This window comes from Notothenia rossii, assembly GCF_949606895.1.
Source record: "Notothenia rossii genome assembly, chromosome: 8".
NCBI classification, from domain to species: Eukaryota; Metazoa; Chordata; class Actinopteri; order Perciformes; family Nototheniidae; genus Notothenia; species Notothenia rossii.
The window spans coordinates 4429194-4452774 of record NC_136906.1 but is presented as its reverse complement, the minus strand read 5'-3'; the positions used below and the strand labels follow the sequence as shown (position 1 = coordinate 4452774).

At 42.4% G+C, this 23581-nt stretch overlaps 2 protein-coding genes across 2 annotated transcripts in view; both read left to right on the top strand.

Annotated features, from left to right (window-relative positions):
* Nucleotides 1-19404, top strand: part of smarca4a (SWI/SNF related BAF chromatin remodeling complex subunit ATPase 4a) — a 33794-nt gene extending 14390 nt beyond the window's left edge. The window contains exons 10-26 of the mRNA XM_079642218.1: nucleotides 2300-2314; nucleotides 2937-3179; nucleotides 3586-3699; nucleotides 4798-4905; nucleotides 4997-5083; nucleotides 5348-5394; nucleotides 5478-5644; nucleotides 6547-6710; nucleotides 9967-10230; nucleotides 11027-11110; nucleotides 13536-13754; nucleotides 14145-14407; nucleotides 16041-16149; nucleotides 16231-16332; nucleotides 16505-16643; nucleotides 16835-16974; nucleotides 18717-19404. Of these exons, the coding sequence (XP_079498344.1) occupies nucleotides 2300-2314; nucleotides 2937-3179; nucleotides 3586-3699; nucleotides 4798-4905; nucleotides 4997-5083; nucleotides 5348-5394; nucleotides 5478-5644; nucleotides 6547-6710; nucleotides 9967-10230; nucleotides 11027-11110; nucleotides 13536-13754; nucleotides 14145-14407; nucleotides 16041-16149; nucleotides 16231-16332; nucleotides 16505-16643; nucleotides 16835-16974; nucleotides 18717-18749 (2298 nt within the window). The 3' untranslated portion in view covers nucleotides 18750-19404. The remainder of the gene's footprint in view (nucleotides 1-2299; nucleotides 2315-2936; nucleotides 3180-3585; nucleotides 3700-4797; nucleotides 4906-4996; nucleotides 5084-5347; nucleotides 5395-5477; nucleotides 5645-6546; nucleotides 6711-9966; nucleotides 10231-11026; nucleotides 11111-13535; nucleotides 13755-14144; nucleotides 14408-16040; nucleotides 16150-16230; nucleotides 16333-16504; nucleotides 16644-16834; nucleotides 16975-18716) is intronic.
* A 978-nt stretch (nucleotides 19405-20382) lies between these two features.
* LOC307015285 (general transcription factor II-I repeat domain-containing protein 2A-like) lies at nucleotides 20383-22532 on the top strand. The gene is made up of 2 exons (XM_079643808.1): nucleotides 20383-22098; nucleotides 22268-22532. The coding sequence occupies exon 1, from the start codon at nucleotides 20398-20400 to the stop codon at nucleotides 22090-22092; it is 1695 nt and encodes a 564-aa protein (XP_079499934.1). The 5' UTR covers nucleotides 20383-20397; the 3' UTR covers nucleotides 22093-22098; nucleotides 22268-22532.
* Nucleotides 22533-23581: the final 1049 nt, after the last annotated feature.

The window sequence follows — 23581 nt, the reverse complement described above, 5'->3', positions numbered from 1 at the left end:
CGCTTGGTACTGATGTTGCTGGGACACCAGTGGTCGCGTTAACCGAATATTTTATTTAACAATGACGGAAAAATCTGAAAGCAGTCTGTCATTTTGACAGATTAGAACAAACTCGGAACAGCGCCAACGTTTCCCCGCAGCCAGGCTCTGGTGTTATGCCGTGTTATGCATGCCCTCCAAAAGGAAATGATATAGTTCCCAAACCGTACTTTGCCGTACAGATCAATACATGTCTGGGAGGTCTTGCTTTACGCTGTGCGCGTCCCGCGAGGTGCATGCACACACGGCATAATAACACCGCCACCCCCCCCCCCCCCCCCCCCCCCCCCCGTTGACAGTTCACGAGCATGCTCTATCGTGAACTGTTCAGACCCGACGGGTAATAAGGGATTATGACGGATATTTTACGATCCTGTCTGTCAAAATGACGGACAGCGAAAAAGTCTAACGCCAGGCTTATTGACATGACGAGTATATGGTTGGTACTTGTCAATGTCTCTAGGTGTGTAAATGTAGCCCTGTAAATACGATGTCCTTTTGTGTTATCTGTTGTTTTATTTTCATGTTGTAACCTACTTGCTGCCATGTTGGACAGGTCTCTCTTGAAAAAGAGATCGATGATCTCAATGGGACCACCTGGTTAAATAAAGGTTTAAAAAAAAAAAAGTGTTTAAAAAAGAAAATATTTGTAAAAAAAAATTAAAATCGCGGTAGATTTAGTCAGTCTCACGACGGTATTGGGAAGTTTATTTACCGCGATATTCGGTATATCGTTACATCCCTAGTATTGTATAATAAAAATTAAAAAGACTAGAAATAAACGTTCCAAAATGTAAACATCTCAATAGAAACTGTCAGGGAATAATTACCATACATGTTTACCTTTCGCCCTCTGACGCAGCCGCTATCTCCCTTAAGGAAGGGCTGCCCATTTTGTTGTAGTTACCAGTTTGTGCTCTCGGTCAGAGATAGTTGTTGTTGTTGTTGTGGGACACCTGGAACACATCCTTCTCGGGTGTAGATGACCCTGAGCCATAAGCAACAACAAATGTGATTCAGTGTCCCCCAGTTGTTTAGTCTATCTATTGAAGAATGTAGATTATTAATAATAATAATAGTAATAATGGGTTTCATTTATAAAGCACTTCATATTTGACTTCAAAACATTACACAACACGGTAGAATTAATAAAAAACAAGCAATTAAAATAAAAGGTCTAAGGAAAGGCTCTATTGAACAGATTTTTTAAAAGCCTCCACGGTCTGTGTTGCTCTCATGTGGTCGGGGAGAGCATTCCACAGACTGGGGGCAGGCGAGCTGAAGGCGCGGTCTCCCATAGTACGGAGCTTAGTCCTGGGGGGTTTGAGGAAGTTGGAGTTGCTGGAGTGGGTGGTCCGCAAGGACATATTACACTCTGATAGTTCAAACCTGGAGCTACAGGAGGGCTCTTCAGAATCGATTGTGGCATCTCTACCGTGTGGTCAGACCCGTGACATGTCGTGTGAATTCTCCGGCCGAAGCTCCAAATAAACCGTCATTGTTTGCCATCAAGCTCCAGCTCTCCTCGTGTCTCTGAGTCCTGACTCCTATTGCTTCAGAAGTTTCCCCCACAGAAATAACATAGCGTAAAAGTTGAAAGTATGCATGTTGAGTTACAAATTTAAACAGATAAAGCAGGATATTATATATACATAAGTATGTGAGGAATGGAATATTAAATATTAGATTGGTATTTCTTTGAGTGCCTTGGTTTTTGGATCCTATGAACTGGAAGGGACTCATGTTGGTGTTCTACCCAACTGGATTCTAATAAACTGGATTGAAGTATATATATCTGTTTGCAATGAAATATAACTGAAAAGAAGGCGATTTGTTTTGCACTGCATTGCGGTTTATGTGCTGGATTATTGAATGACTTTGTGTATGCTTTGACTTAACTATTTTTGTTCCTTTTTGATTATTATTTGTCAGACTTAGGGAAGGGTACCAAGCCCCGGTATTAAACGGGCCCTGGGTCTGAATTATTAAAGACCGTGGTACCGTTAAGCTCCGACGTTATCGGTCTTTGTATCGGTACTGGAGACATGTCAAAAATATATCTCATGTGTATTATTGCCACACAAACATTATATTGCATTTTTAATGTCGCCAACTCTGTTTCTAATACGCAAAAAGACTGCAAAATGCGTCCATGATTATTTTTAGTATTTTCGATCTCTCCCGCCTGCTTGCGAGGGGGCGGGGCAGTTTACACACACGCGGCTGCTACATGCAGCAACACACGGAGGAGATGGCGGAGAGAACGCGCTCCGAGGTGTGGTTAATCTTTACCCGTCTCCATGTGGACAATGCTCGTTGCCAAAAGTGCAATAAGAGTTTAGCATGTAAGGGCGGTAACACGTGCAATTTGTCTAAACATTTATCAAAAGTGCTCCACATCCAGACGGAGGAATGCACCGGGTTCGACTGTCTTTCTTGTAGCTCTGTAGCCCCGCCCACGAGTAACGTTTCCACGTGGTGTTATGTATGCTAGCAGCACCATACGGAGTTAACTCAATGGGTTAATGATTAGAGGTAACTGAGTTATTTATTTTGTTAAAGTTTCAGCTATTCTGTCATCAGATTATTTAATACCATTTGTTAAAGCATTGTTGTTTCTTTTGATGTGAAATATTATTTATTTAATTTAAATAAAAAGCAATGTTCATTTTGTTCACAATTTGTTTAGTTAGTTTACCTCTTGTTTTTTCCCCCAAAATAACCGATAAGAGTACCGTTAAAAGACCGGACCGATAAGCGGTATCGATAAAAGTAGTAGTATCGTTAAAGCTTTAACGATACCCATCCCTAGTCAGACTTGTTTCTGACTGGCACTCATTAAAACAACAATTACAAAATGTACAGTGTAATGTTAAAACTCCTCCTTCCCCCCGTAGCTCCGCTGGAAGTACATGATTGTGGACGAGGGCCACAGGATGAAGAACCACCACTGTAAGCTGACTCAGGTCCTGAACACTCACTACCTGGCGCCCCGCCGCCTGCTGCTCACCGGCACCCCGCTGCAGAACAAGCTGCCCGAGCTCTGGGCGCTGCTCAACTTCCTGCTGCCCACCATCTTCAAGAGCTGCACCACCTTCGAGCAATGGTTCAACGCCCCCTTCGCCATGACCGGGGAGAAGGTGGGTCAACGGGTTTATACTCGCCTATTATGCAAAATCCACTTCTTCATGTAAACATACCGGGTAATATTTTTAAATAGACCTCCACGTAACAATTAGCTGCAGATTTTTCACAATGTTTCTTTGTTTGTATAGCTCTTTTTATAAACAGGATGCAGCTTAAACAGCTTTAACAATGTGGCAAATAACACACAACAACACAAACAGAAAATGAGACAACATTCAATACAAGTCAGAAAGAGGCAAGAGAATTAAACGCCTTTAAAAATAAAGACCAATAGAAGGGGGTTATTTCTATTCAAAAGCTTATTTTAAAAATTACTTTTCTAGCTGTCGTTCATAAATGTCTACACGGTGAGGGATTTGAATTCTCCCTCCTCATCCTCGCTTCTCTTTTCCCCTGAAGGTGGACCTGAATGAAGAAGAGACCATCCTCATCATCAGGCGTTTACACAAAGTGCTCCGGCCCTTCCTGCTCCGCCGACTCAAGAAAGAGGTCGAGGCTCAGCTGCCTGAGAAGGTAACGTACTGTCTCATGATTTCACTCCTGCACGATCATTAAAGCTCCAGATCCCAATGTTTTTGTTCATATATTGAAAATACAATATAAGTTCAGAGAGGGCAAAAGTACACACATCGTTTACTCAGGTAGAAGTACAAATACTCGTGTTTAAAAATACTCGAATGGCTAAACTTTACTCAAGTCAAAGTAAAGAGGCTTTGAAATGTACTTCAGTAAAAAGTACCCATAACTAGCAGCTGTTTTAAAGAGTACCTGACCTCCCTTTATATTAATAGAACAATAATGTAATTTTTAGCTAATGAATGTTTCCATGGTAACCAACGGCAACATGACAACGTTTCCATTGGTCCCTCTTCTTTAGAGAAGACCAGGAAATGATGGATACACGGATCGTGTTCAAATCAATAGGCACGCAATGACTCTAAATAATAATGATCACGCCACCAAACACACATTCAGGCTAAAGGAACCAGCCTGTTTGGAAAATGAGAGAAGTAGAAAGTACAGGTATTTGAGTTCAACATGTAAGAAGTAGAAAGTACAGGTATTTGAGTTCAACATGTAAGAAGTAGAAAGTACAGGTATTTGAGTTCAACATGTAAGAAGTAGAAAGTACAGGTATTTGTGTTCAACATGTGAGAAGTAGAAAGTACAGGTATTTGAGTTCAACATGTAAGAAGTAGAAAGTACAGGTATTTGAGTTCAACATGTAAGAAGTAGAAAGTACAGGTATTTGTGTTCAACATGTGAGAAGTAGAAAGTACAGGTATTTGTGTTCAAAATGTAAGAAGTAGAAAGTACAGGTATTTGTGTTCAACATGTAAGAAGTAGAAAGTACAGGTATTTGTGTTCAACATGTAAGAAGTAGAAAGTACAGGTATTTGTGTTCAACATGTAAGAAGTAGAAAGTACAGGTATTTGGGTTCAAAATGTAAGAAGCCAAAGTAAAAAGTCCTCAGAAAAATAAGTAGTGGAGTAAAGTACTGATACCAGAAACATGTACTTAAGTACAGTAACAAAGTATTTGTACTCCACTACTTCCCACCTCTGGATAATGTTAATTGCTAATTTCCCCCTCTTATTTTTGTCTTCCAGGTGGAGTATGTGATAAAGTGCGACATGTCGTCCCTGCAGAGAGTTCTCTACAGACACATGCAGGCCAAGGGAGTGCTGCTCACTGACGGCTCAGAAAAAGACAAGAAGGTTAGAAGAGAAGACGTATTATTATTATTACATTAACAATTTTAAAGCCAAAAAACGGAGACTAAAAGGTGGTTTGTTTTTCCTTCTCCAGGGTAAAGGTGGCACGAAGACCCTGATGAACACTATCATGCAGCTGAGGAAGATCTGCAACCACCCCTACATGTTCCAGCACATCGAGGTAATCTACACATTATATCTAAAGCTCACAAGAAGATTAGAAACTGAGGATTTTCTCTGGCTATTAAAATGTCGCTTGATTTATATTCGGCATTAGCACTGCATGAGTTTTGTTTTGTTTAAATGGTTTTATTCTGATTTATTTGATCTGAGAATATGTATTCTTAAGGCACTCTTTATATGGCATTCCTATCAATGTTGTTGAGAGGATTTTGGGGGGAAATGGATATGCTGAAATATGACCGCTTTTGTGTTTGTTTTCCAGGAGTCTTTCTCTGAGCATCTCGGCTACTCTGGAGGAGTCGTGAGCGGGTGAGTACATCTCGATATGGTTTATGTTTAGTCACAGGAAGTGGAAATATGTTGTCTCATTCTGTTAATTTCTACCCGTCCAGCCCCGACCTGTACCGCGCCTCTGGTAAATTTGAGCTGTTGGATCGAATCCTGCCAAAGCTGTGTGCCACCAACCACAAAGTACTGCTCTTCTGTCAGATGACCACGCTCATGACCATCATGGAGGACTACTTCGCCTTCCGAGGCTTCAAGTACCTGCGTCTGGACGGTGAGACTCCTCCTGACCACTAATTACATCTCTGATAGTTCCTTTGTAGCCCAACATTAGCCTCCTTTAGCTTAGCGGTGGTGACGTGAAGTCATGTGACCGTGCTGTAGTTCCTTTATAGCCCAACATTAGCCACCTTTAGCTTAGCGGTGGTGACGTGAAGTCATGTGACCGTGCTGTAGTTCCTTTGTAGCCCAACATTAGCCTCCTTTAGCTTAGCGGTGGTGACGTGAAGTCATGTGACCGTGCTGTAGTTCCTTTAGAGCCCAACATTAGCCACCTTTAGCTTAGCGGTGGAGACGTGAAGTCATGTGACCGTGCTGTAGTTCCTTTATAGCCCAACATTAGCCTCCTTTAGCTTAGCGGTGGTGACGTGAAGTCATGTGACCGTGCTGTAGTTCCTTTATAGCCCAACATTAGCCACCTTTAGCTTAGCGGTGGAGACGTGAAGTCATGTGACCGTGCTGTAGTTCCTTTATAGCCCAACATTAGCCTCCTTTAGCTTAGCGGTGGTGACGTGAAGTCATGTGACCGTGCTGTAGTTCCTTTATAGTCCATCATTAGCTTTTTACTTCTGAAATGATTAAGAGATGTTAATGTGTGTAGATTTTCCTGCTGAACAAAACGTGTAAGTATCATAAACGTTTGTTTGCCTCAAAGATTCCCTTTTATTATCATATACCTTCTACCTCCTTGTCTCCTAACCTGTTAACATTTTATATTTTGCTGCATGAACCTGTAAAGTTCTTAACATCTAATCTGAGGGAATTGTGTGTTGTTTATTTTTAACTTGTAATGTGTCGCCATTTTGTAAAGCACTCTGAGCTGCATGTGTGGTATGAAAAGTGCTATATAAATAAAGCTTTATTTCTTCACACTCTTAATCTCTCCTCCCCCCACAGGAACCACTAAGGCAGAGGACCGTGGGATGCTCCTGAAGACCTTCAACGACCCGGCCTCGGACAACTTTGTGTTCCTGCTCAGCACCAGGGCTGGAGGTCTGGGCCTCAACCTGCAGTCGGCTGACACCGTGGTCATCTACGACAGCGACTGGAACCCACATCAGGTACTGAGATAATCTCATTTGTTTCAAATATTTTTATTGAGCAGAAGCATACAAGTGTGCACTGGAAAGAATGCTGCTCCAAAAACAAGGTGTTCTCACTTGAAATAAGTACAAAAATTGAACATGTGCTTGGTAAGATGTCTTGAAATAAGAAGGGATATTTAGATAAATCAGACCTTGTAATCAGCTGGAGAACTCATTTTTAACTATTTTTCACCAGAAACAGTAACGGCCCGTCTACACTACAGGCATCAAAAAATGCTTTCAACGCTTCGCCCATTCACTTGAATGGGGTGACGTAGAAGATTTTGAATCTTCGCCGAACTGCATTGTGGGGAGCATGGCATGGCTTTGCAAGCATCACGAGCATCTATCGGCATCAAAAGTTGAACAATGTTCAACTTTTGAGGCGCGATGCTTGGCATCAGCCAATCAAATTCCGTTTATGCAAATCCCGCCAGTGCAAGCTCAGCCAATCAAACCGCGTGCAAGCTGGGAGAGCCAGACCGCAGTTCATTTCCTCATATTCCAAACGAGAAATTACGGTAGCAAATCACCCGGTTCTTACGACCGGAACTATTTACCGGGATACAAACCGGAGGAACCAGGCATGGAGGGAGGTGGCAGAGACAGTGGGTGAAACTGGTAGTTTTTTCGCCTGTTTGGAGAGTTTATATCCAGTTTACTTCGTTTTAACATTGCTATTGCTTTGTATGTCGGGGGTGGGAGATTCATGTGATTGGTTGCTCGCAAAAAATCGCCAAGCTTCAGACACGCCCAGCTTCAAGATTTTTTCATGCCTGTAGTGTAGACGGGCCGTAAATGTTGTGTTTCAATATAAGCCGCAAATGCTCAAACGTTTTCTGTTTTCTGATGTTAGTTGGTGATTTTCTCATAAATATGTAAAAAGTAGGGATGTCCCGATCACCTTTTTTTTGCTTCCGATCATTTGATTTTGCCGATACCGATTTTTCCCGATCCGATCTTTATGCAATGCATTAAGAGAAAGAAAAGAAAAAAAGCATTCAAGTTGTCCCTTAAGGTTATTTTTTTATTTAAATTGGATATTCTATCCAACATGGATATAGCTTCTTTCTTTCTCAGCAGCATTGGATCAGTTCAGTTGTGCAGCATTGGATCAAAACAAAATAAAGCTTTCAGTACTCGTTAGCTTACTGCTACAATTAGACACTGCGCCCTGCCCACTCTGTTGCCAGATTTGAGAGAAATAAGCAGGTCTATGAAAACAAGCCCCAAAGAAGCAACACATACATGATGTTGTGTAATTTGAAACCAAAACTAAGGCCTCAGGATGACTTTAAGACTTGAACATGGTCATTTTTGTTTTGTAACATTGAATACAACATTTAAAAAAAAGTATTTAAAAAAAAAAAAAAATCCCGATCCCCGATTTTTTTCCTCCCGATTCCGATCTTTTGAAAATCACGTGGATCGGATCGGATCGGGACATCTCTAGACTTCTGAAGTTATTGTGTCGTATAGCAGGTGTAAAGACATATTCTGACTAGATGTTAGACACATATACTGGGCAAGATTTAGAGTTTTTGTAGTGTTAGCAATAATACAGACTTCTTTGGGGTGGAAATTGTGCTTCCCTTTTCCGACCTGGAAGACAAACAAAACAGCCAACAAGAAATAATAAAGAAAAAACACAGCATGACAGGAATACCATACTTAATGACATACATAGTCATAGTGGGAAAGGAAATACAACTTAAAGGGTGCAGCGATAACCTAATTTGAGCCATTTTTACAAAGACTGTCTTTTCTACTTTGAGTAAGAAGTACCCTTCTTTCAGCATTTTGATTGATAATCGAACATTATCTCAACAACCGTTCTTGTGCGACAGACCCCTTGGATTTGATCATCTCTTTGTGCTACTTTATGTTAATTTGACATAGGTTTTTCACCATTACAAACAAACCGGAGCGCGCAGGCACTTCATAAATTGCATTACCCATAAGGAGCTGTACAAATGCCCCTGTTACGGTACGTCCACACAGCAGCTTAAAAAAAATCTTCCAACGCTTCTCTGCCCATTGACTTTGAATGGGAGTGACGTCACTTTGCCTCGCTTTTCGCCGAACTGCATTGTGGGGAAGCAAAGCGAAGATTTCCAGGATTTCCAGGATTTTCAGGATTCAAAAGTTGAGCAATGTTCAACTTTTGAAGCTGAGCTGGAAGCGTCAGCCAATCAAATCCTGTTTATGCAAATCTGACAGTTCAAGCGCTAGCCAATCAAACCGCGTGCAAACTGGGAGAGCCAGACCGCAGTTCATTTCCTCATATTCCAAACGAGAAATTACGGTAGCAAATCACCCGGTTCTTTACGACCAGACTATTTACCGGGATACAAACCGGAGGAACCAGGCATGGAGGGAGGTGGCAGAGACAGTGGGTTTTCGCCTGTTTGGGGAGTTTATATATATATATATATATATATATATATTGCTCGCATAAAATCCCCGTGGTTTTTTGCTTTGTATGCCAGGGGCGGGAGATTCATGTGATTGGTTGTTAGTCGCGTTGCTCGCGAAAAATCCCCAAGCTCTCAGACACGGCCAGCTCCAAGATTTTCAAGATTTTTTTCAAAGCTGCTTTGTGGACGTACCGTTTCTTCATGGCTGTGTCTTTAGTCGAAAGCCCAGTGGATATCTGCTAATCTCTCATCGAAAGTTTAAACCAATTATTTAAATGTGTTTTAACCGCATCATGTAAGTTGTGCTGACAGGTGAAAGAGGTCCATACACTGCTTCCCCGCAGCGAGGCTCCCCCCGCCCTCCTGCTCACAGTTCACGAGCGTCGGCACACTGATCCCAATTTTTTTTTTATGGCACTTTCATATGAAAAAGGTTGCCGACCCCTGATTTAGAGTCATTGCGTGCCTATTGATTTGAACACGATCCGTGTATCCATCATTTCCTGGTCTTCTCTAAAGAAGAGGGACCAATGAAAACGTTGTCATGTTGCCGTTGTTCAGCATGGAAACATTCATTAGCTAACAATTACATTATTGTTCTATTAATATAAAGGGAGGTCAGGTACTCTTTAAAACAGCTGGGAGTTATGGGTACTTTTTACTGAAGTACATTTCAAAGCCTCTTTACTTTGACTTGAGTAAAGAAGTTTAGTCAGTACTTCTACTTTCACCAGAGTATTATTAAACACGAGTATCTGTACTTCTACTTGAGTAAAGGCTTAATAAACGAACCCTCGTGTGTTTCTCTCCTCCAGGACCTCCAGGCCCAGGACAGAGCTCACCGCATCGGGCAGCAGAACGAGGTGCGCGTCCTCCGCCTCTGCACCGTCAACAGCGTGGAGGAGAAGATCCTGGCCGCCGCCAAGTACAAGCTGAACGTGGACCAGAAGGTCATCCAGGCCGGCATGTTCGACCAGAAGTCTTCGGGCTGCGAGCGCCGCGCCTTCCTTCAGGCCATCCTGGAGACCGAGGAGCAAGATGAGGTCGGGGCGCAGGCAGGAGGCCGGCCCAAAGCATGGGTGGGTCCTGATGCACAACACACACACACACACACACACACACACACACACACACACACACACACACACACACACACACACACACACACACACCCTGCCTCCAGTCTCATTGTCTTTCTTTCCCCTTCTCTGTTTTCCTTTCCACATTTGACAGGTTTTCTGAGCTCCTTAATATCCTTCCTTTACGCCCGATGTTGAAGAAGTACCCCAATTTTATATTTAACCCTCCTGTCGTGTTTGTTTCTCACCCCTTACTTTGGTTTTATAACACAATTATGGACCAAATGTTATTTAACACCCTTTTAAGCTGTAAACAAAGTCTCAGACTACTGGTACACGGATAACTGCAGTGAATATACAAAACACAGACACAGAAACATTTTTCCAAAACTATGGATGTCTATGGAGTATCACCTACATCACTTCTGGGCGAAAATTACGGCTCCGCCCACTTTTGGGGGAAAACAACGCTGTCAGTTGAATGGCGTAAAGTAAAAGTAGCTTACTATTTTTTTCTAGAAAAACCCCCTGACTAATATAGAAACATTACTTTGTCTGAGGTTTTTTATTTTAGGGTGAAGACTTTGTGAAATATTGTGACACATTCTCATAAAAAACCTCGATGCTTTTATTTTCTTCGGTACGGCCCTAGTAAATAATAATAATGAAATCGTCTGTATAACTATTTTCTCCCTCTTTCTTGTAGATTAGTTTGAACTAACGTGGCTCTGAGGTGCTACACACATCACCGTTGGCCTTCTGTCACTAAACATCCTTTGTTTTTGTATTTTTTCAGCAACAGGAGGAGGACGAGGTTCCCGATGACGAAACCGTCAACCAGATGATCGCCAGAAGTGAAGAGGAGTTTGAGCTGTTCATGGTATGTCCCAAAAAAATATTTAAAAGGTGCTTTTTAAGGTTCATTATCTACCTGTGACTTGACTTGAAGCTTGATGGATTTTGTCAATCACTTCAATTAAGGGCTGCACCCTTCATTGAAATGTTATGGAAATCCCCCTTTTATTGTTATTGTTCATCAAGAGAGGACTCTTTAAAGTAGAGACACTAAATACCGATATACACCTGAACATCAGCTGGAGAGGACTCTTTAAAGTAGAGACACTACATACTGATATACACCTGAACATCAGCAGGAGAGAACTCTTTAAAGTAGAGACACTACATACTGATACACATCTGAACATCAGCAGGAGAGGACTCTTTAAAGTAGAGACACTAAATACTGATATACACCTGAACATCAGCAGGAGAGAACTCTTTAAAGTAGAGACACTACATACTGATACACATCTGAACATCAGCAGGAGAGGACTCTTTAAAGTAGAGACACTACATACTGATATACACCTGAACATCAGCAGGAGAGGACTCTTTAAAGTAGAGACACTACATACTGATACACACCTGAACATCAGCAGGAGAGGACTCTTTAAAGTAGAGACACTACATACTGATATACACCTGAACATCAGCAGGAGAGGACTCTTTAAAGTAGAGACACTACATACTGATATACACCTGAAAATCCGCAGGAGAGGACTCTTTAAAGTAGAGACACTACATACTGATATACACCTGAACATCAGCAGGAGAGTACTCTTTAAAGTAGAGACACTACATACTGATATACACCTGAACATCAGCTGGAGAGGACTCTTTAAAGTAGAGACACTACATACTGATATACACCTGAACATCAGCAGGAGAGTACTCTTTAAAGTAGAGACACTACATACTGATATACACCTGAACATCAGCAGGAGAGGACTCTTTAAAGTAGAGACACTACATACTGATATACACCTGAACATCAGCAGGAGAGGACTCTTTAAAGTAGAGACACTACATACTGACATACACCTGAACATCAGCAGGAGAGGACTCTTTAAAGTAGAGACACTACATACTGATATACACCTGAACATCAGCAGGAGAGGACTCTTTAAAGTAGAGACATTACATACTGATATACACCTGAACATCAGCAGGAGAGGACTCTTTAAAGTAGAGACACTACATACTGACATACACCTGAACATCAGCAGGAGAGGACTCTTTAAAGTAGAGACACTACATACTGATATACACCTGAACATCAGCAGGAGAGAACTCTTTAAAGTAGAGACACTACATACTGATACACATCTGAACATCAGCAGGAGAGGACTCTTTAAAGTAGAGACACTAAATACTGATATACACCTGAACATCAGCAGGAGAGAACTCTTTAAAGTAGAGACACTACATACTGATACACATCTGAACATCAGCAGGAGAGGACTCTTTAAAGTAGAGACACTACATACTGATATACACCTGAACATCAGCAGGAGAGGACTCTTTAAAGTAGAGACACTACATACTGATACACACCTGAACATCAGCAGGAGAGGACTCTTTAAAGTAGAGACACTACATACTGATATACACCTGAACATCAGCAGGAGAGGACTCTTTAAAGTAGAGACACTACATACTGATATACACCTGAAAATCCGCAGGAGAGGACTCTTTAAAGTAGAGACACTACATACTGATATACACCTGAACATCAGCAGGAGAGTACTCTTTAAAGTAGAGACACTACATACTGATATACACCTGAACATCAGCTGGAGAGGACTCTTTAAAGTAGAGACACTACATACTGATATACACCTGAACATCAGCAGGAGAGTACTCTTTAAAGTAGAGACACTACATACTGATATACACCTGAACATCAGCAGGAGAGGACTCTTTAAAGTAGAGACACTACATACTGATATACACCTGAACATCAGCAGGAGAGGACTCTTTAAAGTAGAGACACTACATACTGACATACACCTGAACATCAGCAGGAGAGGACTCTTTAAAGTAGAGACACTACATACTGATATACACCTGAACATCAGCAGGAGAGGACTCTTTAAAGTAGAGACATTACATACTGATATACACCTGAACATCAGCAGGAGAGGACTCTTTAAAGTAGAGACACTACATACTGACATACACCTGAACATCAGCAGGAGAGGACTCTTTAAAGTAGAGACACTACATACTGATATACACCTGAATATCAGCAGGAGAGGACTCTTTAAAGGTAGAATATGTGAAAATGTCTTCTTTGGAGCTGCAAACAGTATTCTACAGATTAATAACAATCCTTGTTTGGTGCAGATCATCTTATAAAAATCATACCATGATAAAACATTTTCAAATTATGCAACCCTACTTTGAATGGCCTTGTTGTTGAAATGTACTTTTATAAACAAACCTCACTTATTGTATTATTCCAGCGCATGGATCTAGACCGGCGCCGCGAGGACGCTCGCAACCCGAAGAGGAAGCCCCGTCTGATGGAGGACGAAGACATGCCCAGCTGGATCCTGAAGGACGACGCTGAGGTGGAGAGGCTGACCTGCGAGGAGGAGGAGGAGAAGTTGTTCGGACGAGGATCCCGCCAACGCAAGGAGGTCGACTACAGCGACTCGCTCACTGAGAAACAGTGGCTGAAGGTGAGATGTTACCCTGTATCTCAGGAGGTCAAAGTGAAACACTAGAGTGGTGTCGGAAGGAAACCAGGACATTAGTTTTTTTCAGTAGTTTACTGAATGTGTTTTTGGTTGTTCGCCTGTAAGAAGGTCTGTGGTTAACCCAAGCTGAGAGCATCAGTTGCTAACAAGTGTCTAAATGAGACGACTCAACGTCATCACGCCCAACATTAGCTGCCTTTAGCTTAGCGGTGGTGACGTGAAGTCATGTGACCGTGCTGTAGTTCCTTTATAGCCCAACATTAGCCGCCTTTAGCTTAGCGGTGGTGACGTGAAGCATTATCCTGCTGAACAACCTCTAGTTAGTACATTTAGGCTCAGATTTAACTCTGTGATAATCTCTCCTCTCCACAGGCCATCGAGGAGGGGAATCTGGAGGACATCGAGGAGGAGGTGCGTCACAAAAAGACGACCAGGAAGCGTAAGAAGGACCGGGATCACGACAGCGGTCCGGCGACGCCTGGCTCCAGCAGCGGCCGAGTGAGAGACAAGGACGATGACGGGAAGAAAGCCAAGAAACGAGGCCGCCCCCCCGCAGAGAAACTCTCCCCAAACCCCTCGGCCCTAACCAAGAAGATGAAGAAGATCGTGGACACCGTCATCAAATATAAGGACGGGTGAGGACAACTGTTCGTCCACACTAAGATAACTTTATACACACTGAAGTTGGGCTTGGTGTTAATGTCTCAGTTTAGGCTACAGTAATTCCTTTCAAATAAAGTAACTATTTAATTTAACTCGTGTTTTTCCTGGTTGAATAGTTTGAATTTAAGAGGTAGCAGAGCTCGTTTAAGAGATTTAAGAGGTCTTTTATTTTGAAAAATCCACATCAGAATGTCGTGATTTAAGAGGCCTTTTATTTTGAAAAATCCACATCAGAATGTCCTGATTTAAGAGTCTTTTTATTTTGAAAATCCTCATCAGAATGTCCTTATTTAAGAAGCCTTTTATTTTAAAAAAAAAAAGTCCACATCAGAATGTCCTGATTTAAGAGTCTTTTTATTTTGAAAATCCACATCAGAATGTCCTGATTTGAGAGTCTTTTTATTTTTAAAATCCACATCAGAATGTCCTGATTTGAGAGTCTTTTTATTTTTAAAATCCACATCAGAATGTCCTGATTTAAAAGAGTCTTTTATTTCGAAAAATACACATCAGAATGTCCCGATTTAAGAGGCCTTTTATTTTGAAAATCCACCTCAGAATATCCTTATTTAAGAGGCCTTTTATTTTGAAAATCCTTATCAGAATGTCCTTAATTTAGATGTTTTTTTTTTATATAAGTCCACATCTGAATGTTGTGCTAAAAAAATAAAAAAATGTATCTTTCATTTGACTTTTTATTACAATTTTTCTTTTGTTTATTTATTATTACTATCTTATTGAACCCGAAAGGTCGCTCTTATTTTTAGGTCACTTCTCACACTTTGATACCATAACGCCTAATAATTACACGCACCGATTACCATGCAAACCATACCGTGCATTACCCATTTGCTAATGGCGCATTTCCACTGCAGGGCCTCGCTCGGCTTAGTACGGTATAGTTAGGCCTTGGTAGGCCAGCCTCACTTTATGCTGCGTTTCCATTACAGTTTAGGAACTAGGGCAGTAACTATAGTAAAGCAGTGTAGGCGGAGCCGTGACGTCATCTTCAATGAGAATCACAGAAAACCAAAACATCAGCCGTTAGCTGTTAGCCCTCAGAGCTCACAGCTCCTCATATCTGTTCAGAAACTAGACCAAAGTTAAACAAGTACAAACCACAGGCTGTCTGTGTCATGGAGAATACAGTCGCTGGTTCATTTATGTCTGTAGGCCGTTGTTGTGAGTGTGGACGGTCGGAGCATATACTGCGTTAGCTTAGCCGATCTCCATTAGAAAACACGTATTTTAAAAGGTGTTTGGCCTGCCGTCTGTCTGCAGACTTGTCAAAGCATTAATTCATGGTTTTTACTAACCGGTATCAGTATGTTGTTACTTCGGCATCATTTTGAAACGTTTATTATAATTAAATCACGGTCAAATATGTTCATCTTGTTGCAGTGATTCTCTCTCTATTTTAGCATACTCAGCCCGGTTGTTGGCCCGGAAAGAACCTCGATTTTGGAGAGCCGGAAAAACTGAAAAAGTACCCGCTAGCCGGAACTACGCCAAGTGGAAACGCAACCAAAAACGGGCACGGCACGCTTAAACCGCGCTGTAGTGTTCATTTGAGACTCGCACTAATAGAAATACTCTCTGTTTCAGGATTAACGGGCGACAGCTGAGCGAAGTCTTCATCCAGCTGCCGTCTCGCAAAGAGCTGCCCGAATACTACGAGCTCATCCGCAAACCTGTGGACTTCAGGAAGATCAAGGTGAGCCTTTCTGCTCTTCGTGTTTACGGTTATTTTCTCGTGTGTTTTCTGGTCTGACTGTGGTTTCCTGTGTGCCACTAGGAGAGGATCCGCAGCCATAAGTACCGCGGCCTGAACGACCTGGAGAAGGACGTGATGCTGCTCTGTCAAAACGCCCAGACCTTCAACCTGGAGGGCTCTCTGGTGAGATCACACACCTGGAAGTGGTTTCAGTATTTTACTCCACTACGACGACGTTAACTTTGACTTCTTACATTTTGAACACAAACACCTGTACTTTCAAACAAACAGAGAGTAATAGAAACATAAATATATTTCACATGAATGCAACTCTAAAAACCTCGATGACCTCCAGATCTACGAGGACTCCATCGTGCTGCAGTCCGTCTTCACCAGCGTCCGACAGAAGATCGAGAAAGAGCTGGAGAGCGAAGGAGAGGACAGCGAGGAAGAGGAGGACGACATCGACGACGGCTCAGAGTCTGAAGCTGAGGGTCAGTAACCTTTTTATTCTTCTTACACTTTAACACGGGGGGGGTGACCTCATTTGATGTGGCCCCCCGAGGGCTTGAATATAAGGTGGCCATTTTGTGTCTATTGTGAGAACATGGGGGTGGGGGGTATATTTGAAATGTGCACTGTTGCATCTCCAGTATGTATTTGACTGCTTTGATTTGTGTTTCAGCTCGCTCTGTGAAGGTGAAGATTAAGCTGAGCCGGAAAGAGAAGGGCGACCGGGGGGGAAAGAGTCAGAGACGGAGGGGCCGCGGAGCCCGAGCAAAACCTGTGGTGAGCGACGACGACAGCGAGGAGGAGCAGGAAGAGGTGAGGAGACGATGAATCACTATAAATAACATCAGTGGAAGAAACAGCTTGTGTAAAAAGAGTGTGTTTTGTTAAATGAAAAAAGCGAATGTGGAGTTTAAAGATCCTTTTAGATCAGGGGTCTCAAACTCAAGGCCCAGGGGCCAAATCCGGCCCGCGGCTTCATTTGATGTGGCCCAGCAAGAGCTTGCAAATAATATAATACGTTTATTATACGGTTGCATGCCACTTTACAGAAGCAGGTTGCCCATAAACTACATGTCCCACAATGCATCTCGTTTTGTGACATGCGCACTGTAGAGACTTGCAATGATTTGCCCTGGACTTCTGCTTTCAGACGTAGTTAATTACTAAGTTATTATCCTATCCGATAATAATCCAATTCAGAGGCAATAATGTAACAAATACATTATTTTATATATATATAATATATATTTATATTTTTATGACATTGCCTCACAGACATTGTGCCCCGTTTTATATGAAATTGTATAAATTAAATGAATCCAATAAGAGACCAAGTGATCTTTGATGAAAAGTATTATTAATTGCAGCTCTACGTTTCTTCTTACCGAACGACCGTTGAATATCCTGATTTTCCTGATTGTTGTTTTTATGTCAGGTCCATCGGGTTCAAAGTAAAACTACACATCTTTAAATCCCGCGTCACACTGTCCTGAAATGTACACCCGATGGACACGATAAAGGAAATGTTCAAATTCGGCTCTGATCGTAACAGCATCGGGCCGTTCGTGAGGGCGTCTCAAGCCATCGTATGACCGCCGGTATCACCGTAACTTCGTGAGCGGTGGCAAAATCTTTGGCATGCCAAAAAATTGTTGAAGGACCTTGCGAAGGTTCATTTTCGTGTTGCATTCGTGTGTCCATTTTGTCCTTCGTAAGGCACTCTTGAGGGCATCTTGTCAAATCGTGTCATCTTCCTCTGATCATCGGTGTCATCGGGCATTTTTCGCCTCGCGAAGACAATACAAAGGAAACAAGAAGCTGCCCGATTGTCTTAGGAAGGCAACACGACTACGTGAAGCCCTCGCAATGCCGTCGTGTAGCCATCGTATTGTAGTACGATGACATTGTTTTTGTTACTTTCGTTGCAATTGTATGTCTTAAATGTAATTTAGGTTAACTTCCTGTTTTATTTAGATGCTTTTCTTTTGAAGGCGAGTTTACGCTGTTGACAGGAAGTTGTTGCTATGGAAACAACATGACGGAGTGTTCTGTAGGCATTGTACTTGCTTCGACTGTTGCGTGGCTGTTGACCAAGTTCGGGGCCATCTATCTGGTGTCAATGTCGGGACAGTGTGACGCGGGCTTAAAGCATTTCCAATAAAGTAAACATATAAAATATATATTCAATAAAATCAAAGTTTATTAGTTGTTTAAGTCTTTTACTTCCTTCTCAAACGTGAGGGTTTTCTTCTCTTCATCAGAGACAACAGAATATATGGAAAAAATAATTTGACAATCATTGAATTCTGACTATTTTTCACACCTTAACCATCGTAACGTAAGTCCTGTAGATCACATGTTTATACATTTCTATAGGATTTGACAAATGAAGATGATGAAGTTGTTGACATTTCCAAAAGCCTCTCACATTTTTACTTTGCTTTGAAGAGAATTAGCAAACAGTGTCCTTTCTTCCTTTAGAAGTCTCAAAACAGTCTTCATCCTTACGTAAGTGTATTCTGTTGGGTAATAAGTTTAATGTGTTTTGTTTCCAGGAGCGTTCGCCCAGTGGCAGCGAGGAGGACTGAAGGAACTCTCCTGATTGGACCAACACTGCGCCCCTTGACTGGACTTTATATATTTTACTTAGATACAGCAGGGAGACAGTCGGTGGAGGAGGCCTAGTTTTACCTAGATCAGCTGATTTTTAGTGGGACAATTGTATCCTCATTAAAGTATACCATTCATTAAAAACCAATTTAAAAAAAATGAAACTAAAATATGAAAGCTATGACCATTCACTTCCATATTTAAACCGTTTTTCCCAGTATGAATAGTAGTGTCTCTTTGCCTTCTTGTTTTCTTTTCTCCTGGAAGTGGAAGATTGACAGAGCCTGAATTATAGACTGATCGTGGGCCATGAAGACAGGGAACTGTTTTATTGGGTTTTTTGTAAGTGGTATTCATTTAGTCTTTTTACTGGAAAGACAAAGCGTACATGTGAACCAGGAGTCACTCTGAAGTTCCTCCCTTTTTGAATGCATGTCGTGCGTGTGCACCTGGATGTGTCTTCGCTATTATCTCTGTGTTTAATTTAAGACTACAAGCGGGATCACGGTACATCCCACCCTGCAGACCCTCCCTCTCAGGGTGTGTATGTAAAGAGGGAGGGAGGGATCGGACCATTTTCTCGTGTCGGTGTCACTGGATTCCAAAAAGTACAATAAAGGCATCTCATAATTACCAAGTTGTCTTCACCTGCTTTCTTTTTTTAAAGGTCGTCTATTCTACTGTTTCTCATCAATATATCACAGGTCTCGGATATCTACAGAACCTGTCTCTGATTGGCTGAAACACCAAACAGATCATTGCAGCATTACCCATAATCCCCTCTGTTTCAGCCCTGCTTCCAAAGTGCTGATTCTCTGTCTGTTACTTTAGATCAGGGGTTCTCAAAGTGCGGGCCAATGGCGGCCCTCGGAAATGTTTCTGGCGGCCCGCGATAGTTAACCTGTTAAACCCCAAGTACAGTAAAATTATTGATGGTCCATCAATCCATTTTTGTGCAAAAATCAGAGAAACTAAATGATAGCATTATGGTAGCCACCGGAGGCTAGCGCAGCTTCCGGTTCCTCTACGCGTCACTCTCACTCCTTATTTGGTAACCTGAATCTCGCAAATCTCGCGAGTTGCAGTTAAGCGGAAAATCTGTTGTAAGTTATCAGAAACGGGAGTTAGCTAGCGATTTTAGCTAGTCACTGTCTGTAGATAACCCAACTTTGTGTCCTCTGAGACTGAAGGAGATGTTGCATTGTTTTTGTTGCCTTCGTTGTAGTTTTATGTGTATTTTGGATTTAATTTAGGTTAACTTCCAGTTCCGTTTGCATGCTTTTATTTTGAAGGCGAGATAACGTGTTTGACAGGAAGTTGTGGTGGCATCGGAGAAAACTTGACAGATAAAGTAGTGTCTGCTATGTAACGGCAGAGAAAGAGTGTGTGTGTTTGCGTGTGTGGTTAAGTATATGAACGCACACAAAAGTCCGGTTATACAATAATAAAACAACAAGCTGTCTCTCCCAACGTCCACACTCAGGCACACTGTTATTTCCACTGAATACCCCCAGCGCGAGCATCCCCAAACTCACTCCCTGATTGGATGCACGTCTCAAAGGCGGCAAAGTGTTCACGTGAACAGCGGAAACAACATTTGTTGGAAGTTTTCGTTGTGTAAGCGAGATGGAGGAGCCAGGGCCGTCGCGTAAAAAACGTTTTGTCAGTGTGGAGAAAAGGAAGTTCCAGGAGAAATGGAGCAACGCTTACTTCGTTTTACAACTTCAAAGAGGTTTAACTGCCCAGCAGTCAGTTTTCACAAATCTTGCAAAATCCGGTGAAGCTGTAACACAGGCTAGCTATGTGGTAGCTCACGAAATTGCCAGGCGGAGCAAGCCGTTCAGTGATGGAGAATTCGTGCGAGACTGCATTTTGAAAGTGGCTGACATTGTATGCCCTGAACAAAAGTCAAAGTTCCGTGACATAAGTTTATCGAATGACACAGTGACACGACGAATCGAAGATCTGGCCAATGATCTCAAAGAGCAATTGGGACTACGTGTGGAAGGCCTAGGCAAGGGGTCCTTTTCTATAGCACTGGATGAGAGTACAGACATTTCTGATACTGCACAACTGCTGATTTTCATTCGAACGGTCACGGAGGACTTTGAAATAGGCGAGGAACTGCTAAGCATGGAGAGTATCAAAGACAGAACAAGGGGAATCGACATTTGTGATGCTGTGTGTCGTAGTCTCGATGCATACAATGTGGAGCTGACATCCATGGTCGGTGTCACAACAGATGGAGCGCCAGCCATGGTCGGGAGAAAGGCGGGCGCTGTCTCTTTGCTCAGCGACAAAGTGGCCAATAACGGAGGTGAGAACCTAATCAAATATCACTGCATAATTCACCAAGAAGCCCTTGCTGCTCATACGCTTGAAATGAAACATGTCATGGACATTGTTGTCAAGACAGTGAATTTCATAAAGTCCAGAGGTCTGAATCACCGTCAATTCAAAACTTTTTTGGTGCAATCAGAGGCTGAATTTGGTGACGTCATATACTTCACTGCTGTCAGGTGGCTGAGCAGAGGTGCCACACTGAAGCGTTTTTTTAATTTGAGGAAAGAAATCGCTGAGTTCATGCAATCAAAAGGACAAGATCTGCCACAGTTAAGTGACACTGAATGGCTTTGTGACCTAGCGTTCCTTGTTGACCTGAACACCTTTCTCAGCGATCTCAATGTGAAGCTGCAGGGCCATGGGAAGCTCATTTCCACATTGTTTGAAAGCGTCAAAGCTTTCCAGCGAAAACTTCAACTAGTGCAGGGACAGCTCAGAGAGGGGGATCTAACCCATTTCCCCGCCTGCAAGGTGCTCGCAGGTGAATGTGACGTTTTACATCACCTGTGTTCAGACAAGAACCACAACCTCATGGAAAAACTCCAAGAGGAATTCCACCACCGCTTCTCGGACTTCAGTGACCACGAGAAGTCATTCAACCTATTCCAAGATCCCTTCACATGTGCACCCGAAGAAGAGCCTGCAGAAATGCAGTTCGAGCTCATCGACCTGCAGGAGAGCTCTGAGGCCAGAGCAGCATATCGAGACAAGAATCTCATCGAGTTCTACAAAGGACTTTCCCCATCTACGTACCCTGCACTTCGCCAACATGCCATCAGAATGGCCTCTCTGTTCGGAAGCACATACATTTGTGAGAAAACCTTCTCCACCATGGCCATCAACAAATCCCAGCTGAGATCCAGGCTGACGGATGCCCATCTACATGCTGTCCTTCGTATAGCAACAACGGAGATGGAACCGGACATCAAAGGAATAGTAGCCAACAGACGACAGCACCATAAATCCCATTCAAAGTAGGAAAAGGTATGTTGATGACAGGCAATAATAGCCGATTTGTGTTACAAATACAACAACAATAATAATAACAATGATGATGATGAATACTGTGTTATTGTGGTCTTTGGTAAGCTTCTATTTTAAAAGTCTCTTTCTCTCCCTCCCCCCTCTCTGTCTCTCTGTATTTGTCTTGCAGAGACTATCCTGTGGTGCTTGAGTAGCTGGAATTGGTTCTGAAACAGGGCCCTGCTGATAAGACAGGAAATCCACAGCATATCACTAACTCCAGCGCAATACTGTGTGTGTGTGTGTGTGTGTGTGTGTGTGTGTGTGTGTGTGTGTAATAAAGAAAAGATTTGTTTTGGAATTTTGTGTTCCGTTTTTTCTTGGGCGGCCCTCAATCCAATATTGGGTACCTAAATTGGCCCTCACTCATCAAAACTTTGAGAACCCCTGCTTTAGATAAAAATAAGGAGCCCCTCCCCACGCCCTTCTGAGAGACATTTGGTTACAAAGATCTCAATGGAGCTCTAGAGGAGATTCAGGTGATAAGGTGGGGGGGTTACCTTGGTTGCTGATTGGCTAATGGTTACACAAGACAAAACATCGTTATGACATCATAAAGGGGCCAAAATCTGATCAGCTCATTTTCAGACAGGTTTTTATAGAAATGGATCAAAAAGAGAGAGAATCTTTGTTCCTGAAACTTTCAGAGTCTTTTTCCACAGAGGGGACACATGTTGATGTAGAAGAGACATGAAGAAGAGGGGACACATGTTGATGTAGAAGAGACATGAAGAAGAAGGGACACATGTTGATGTAGAAGAGACATGAAGAAAAGGGGACACATGTTGATGTAGAAGAGACATGAAGAAGAGGGGACACATGTTGATGTAGAAGAGACATGAAGAAGAAGGGACACATGGTGATGTAGAAGAGACATGAAGAAGAGGGGACACATGTTGATGTAGAAGAGACATGAAGAAGAAGGGACACATGTTGATGTAGAAGAGACATGAAGAAAAGGGGACACATGTTGATGTAGAAGAGACATGAAGAAGAGGGGACACATGTTGATGTAGAAGAGACATGAAGAAGAGGGGACACATGTTGATGTAGAAGAGACATGAAGAAGAGGGGACACATGTTGATGTAGAAGAGACATGAAGAAGAGGGGACACATGTTGATGTAGAAGAGACATGAAGGAGAGGGGACACATGTTGATGAAGAAGAGACATGACGAAGAGGGGACACATGTTGATGTAGAAGATACATGAAGAAGAGGGGACACATGTTGATGTAGGAGAGACATGAAGAAGAGGGGACACATGTTGATGTAGAAGAGACATGACGAAGAGGGGACACATGTTGATGTAGAAGAGACATGAAGAAGAGGGGATACATGTTGATGTAGAAGAGACATGAAGAAGAGGGGACACATGTTGATGTAGAAGAGACATGAAGAAGAGGGGACACATGTTGATGTAGGAGAGACATGAAGAAGAGGGG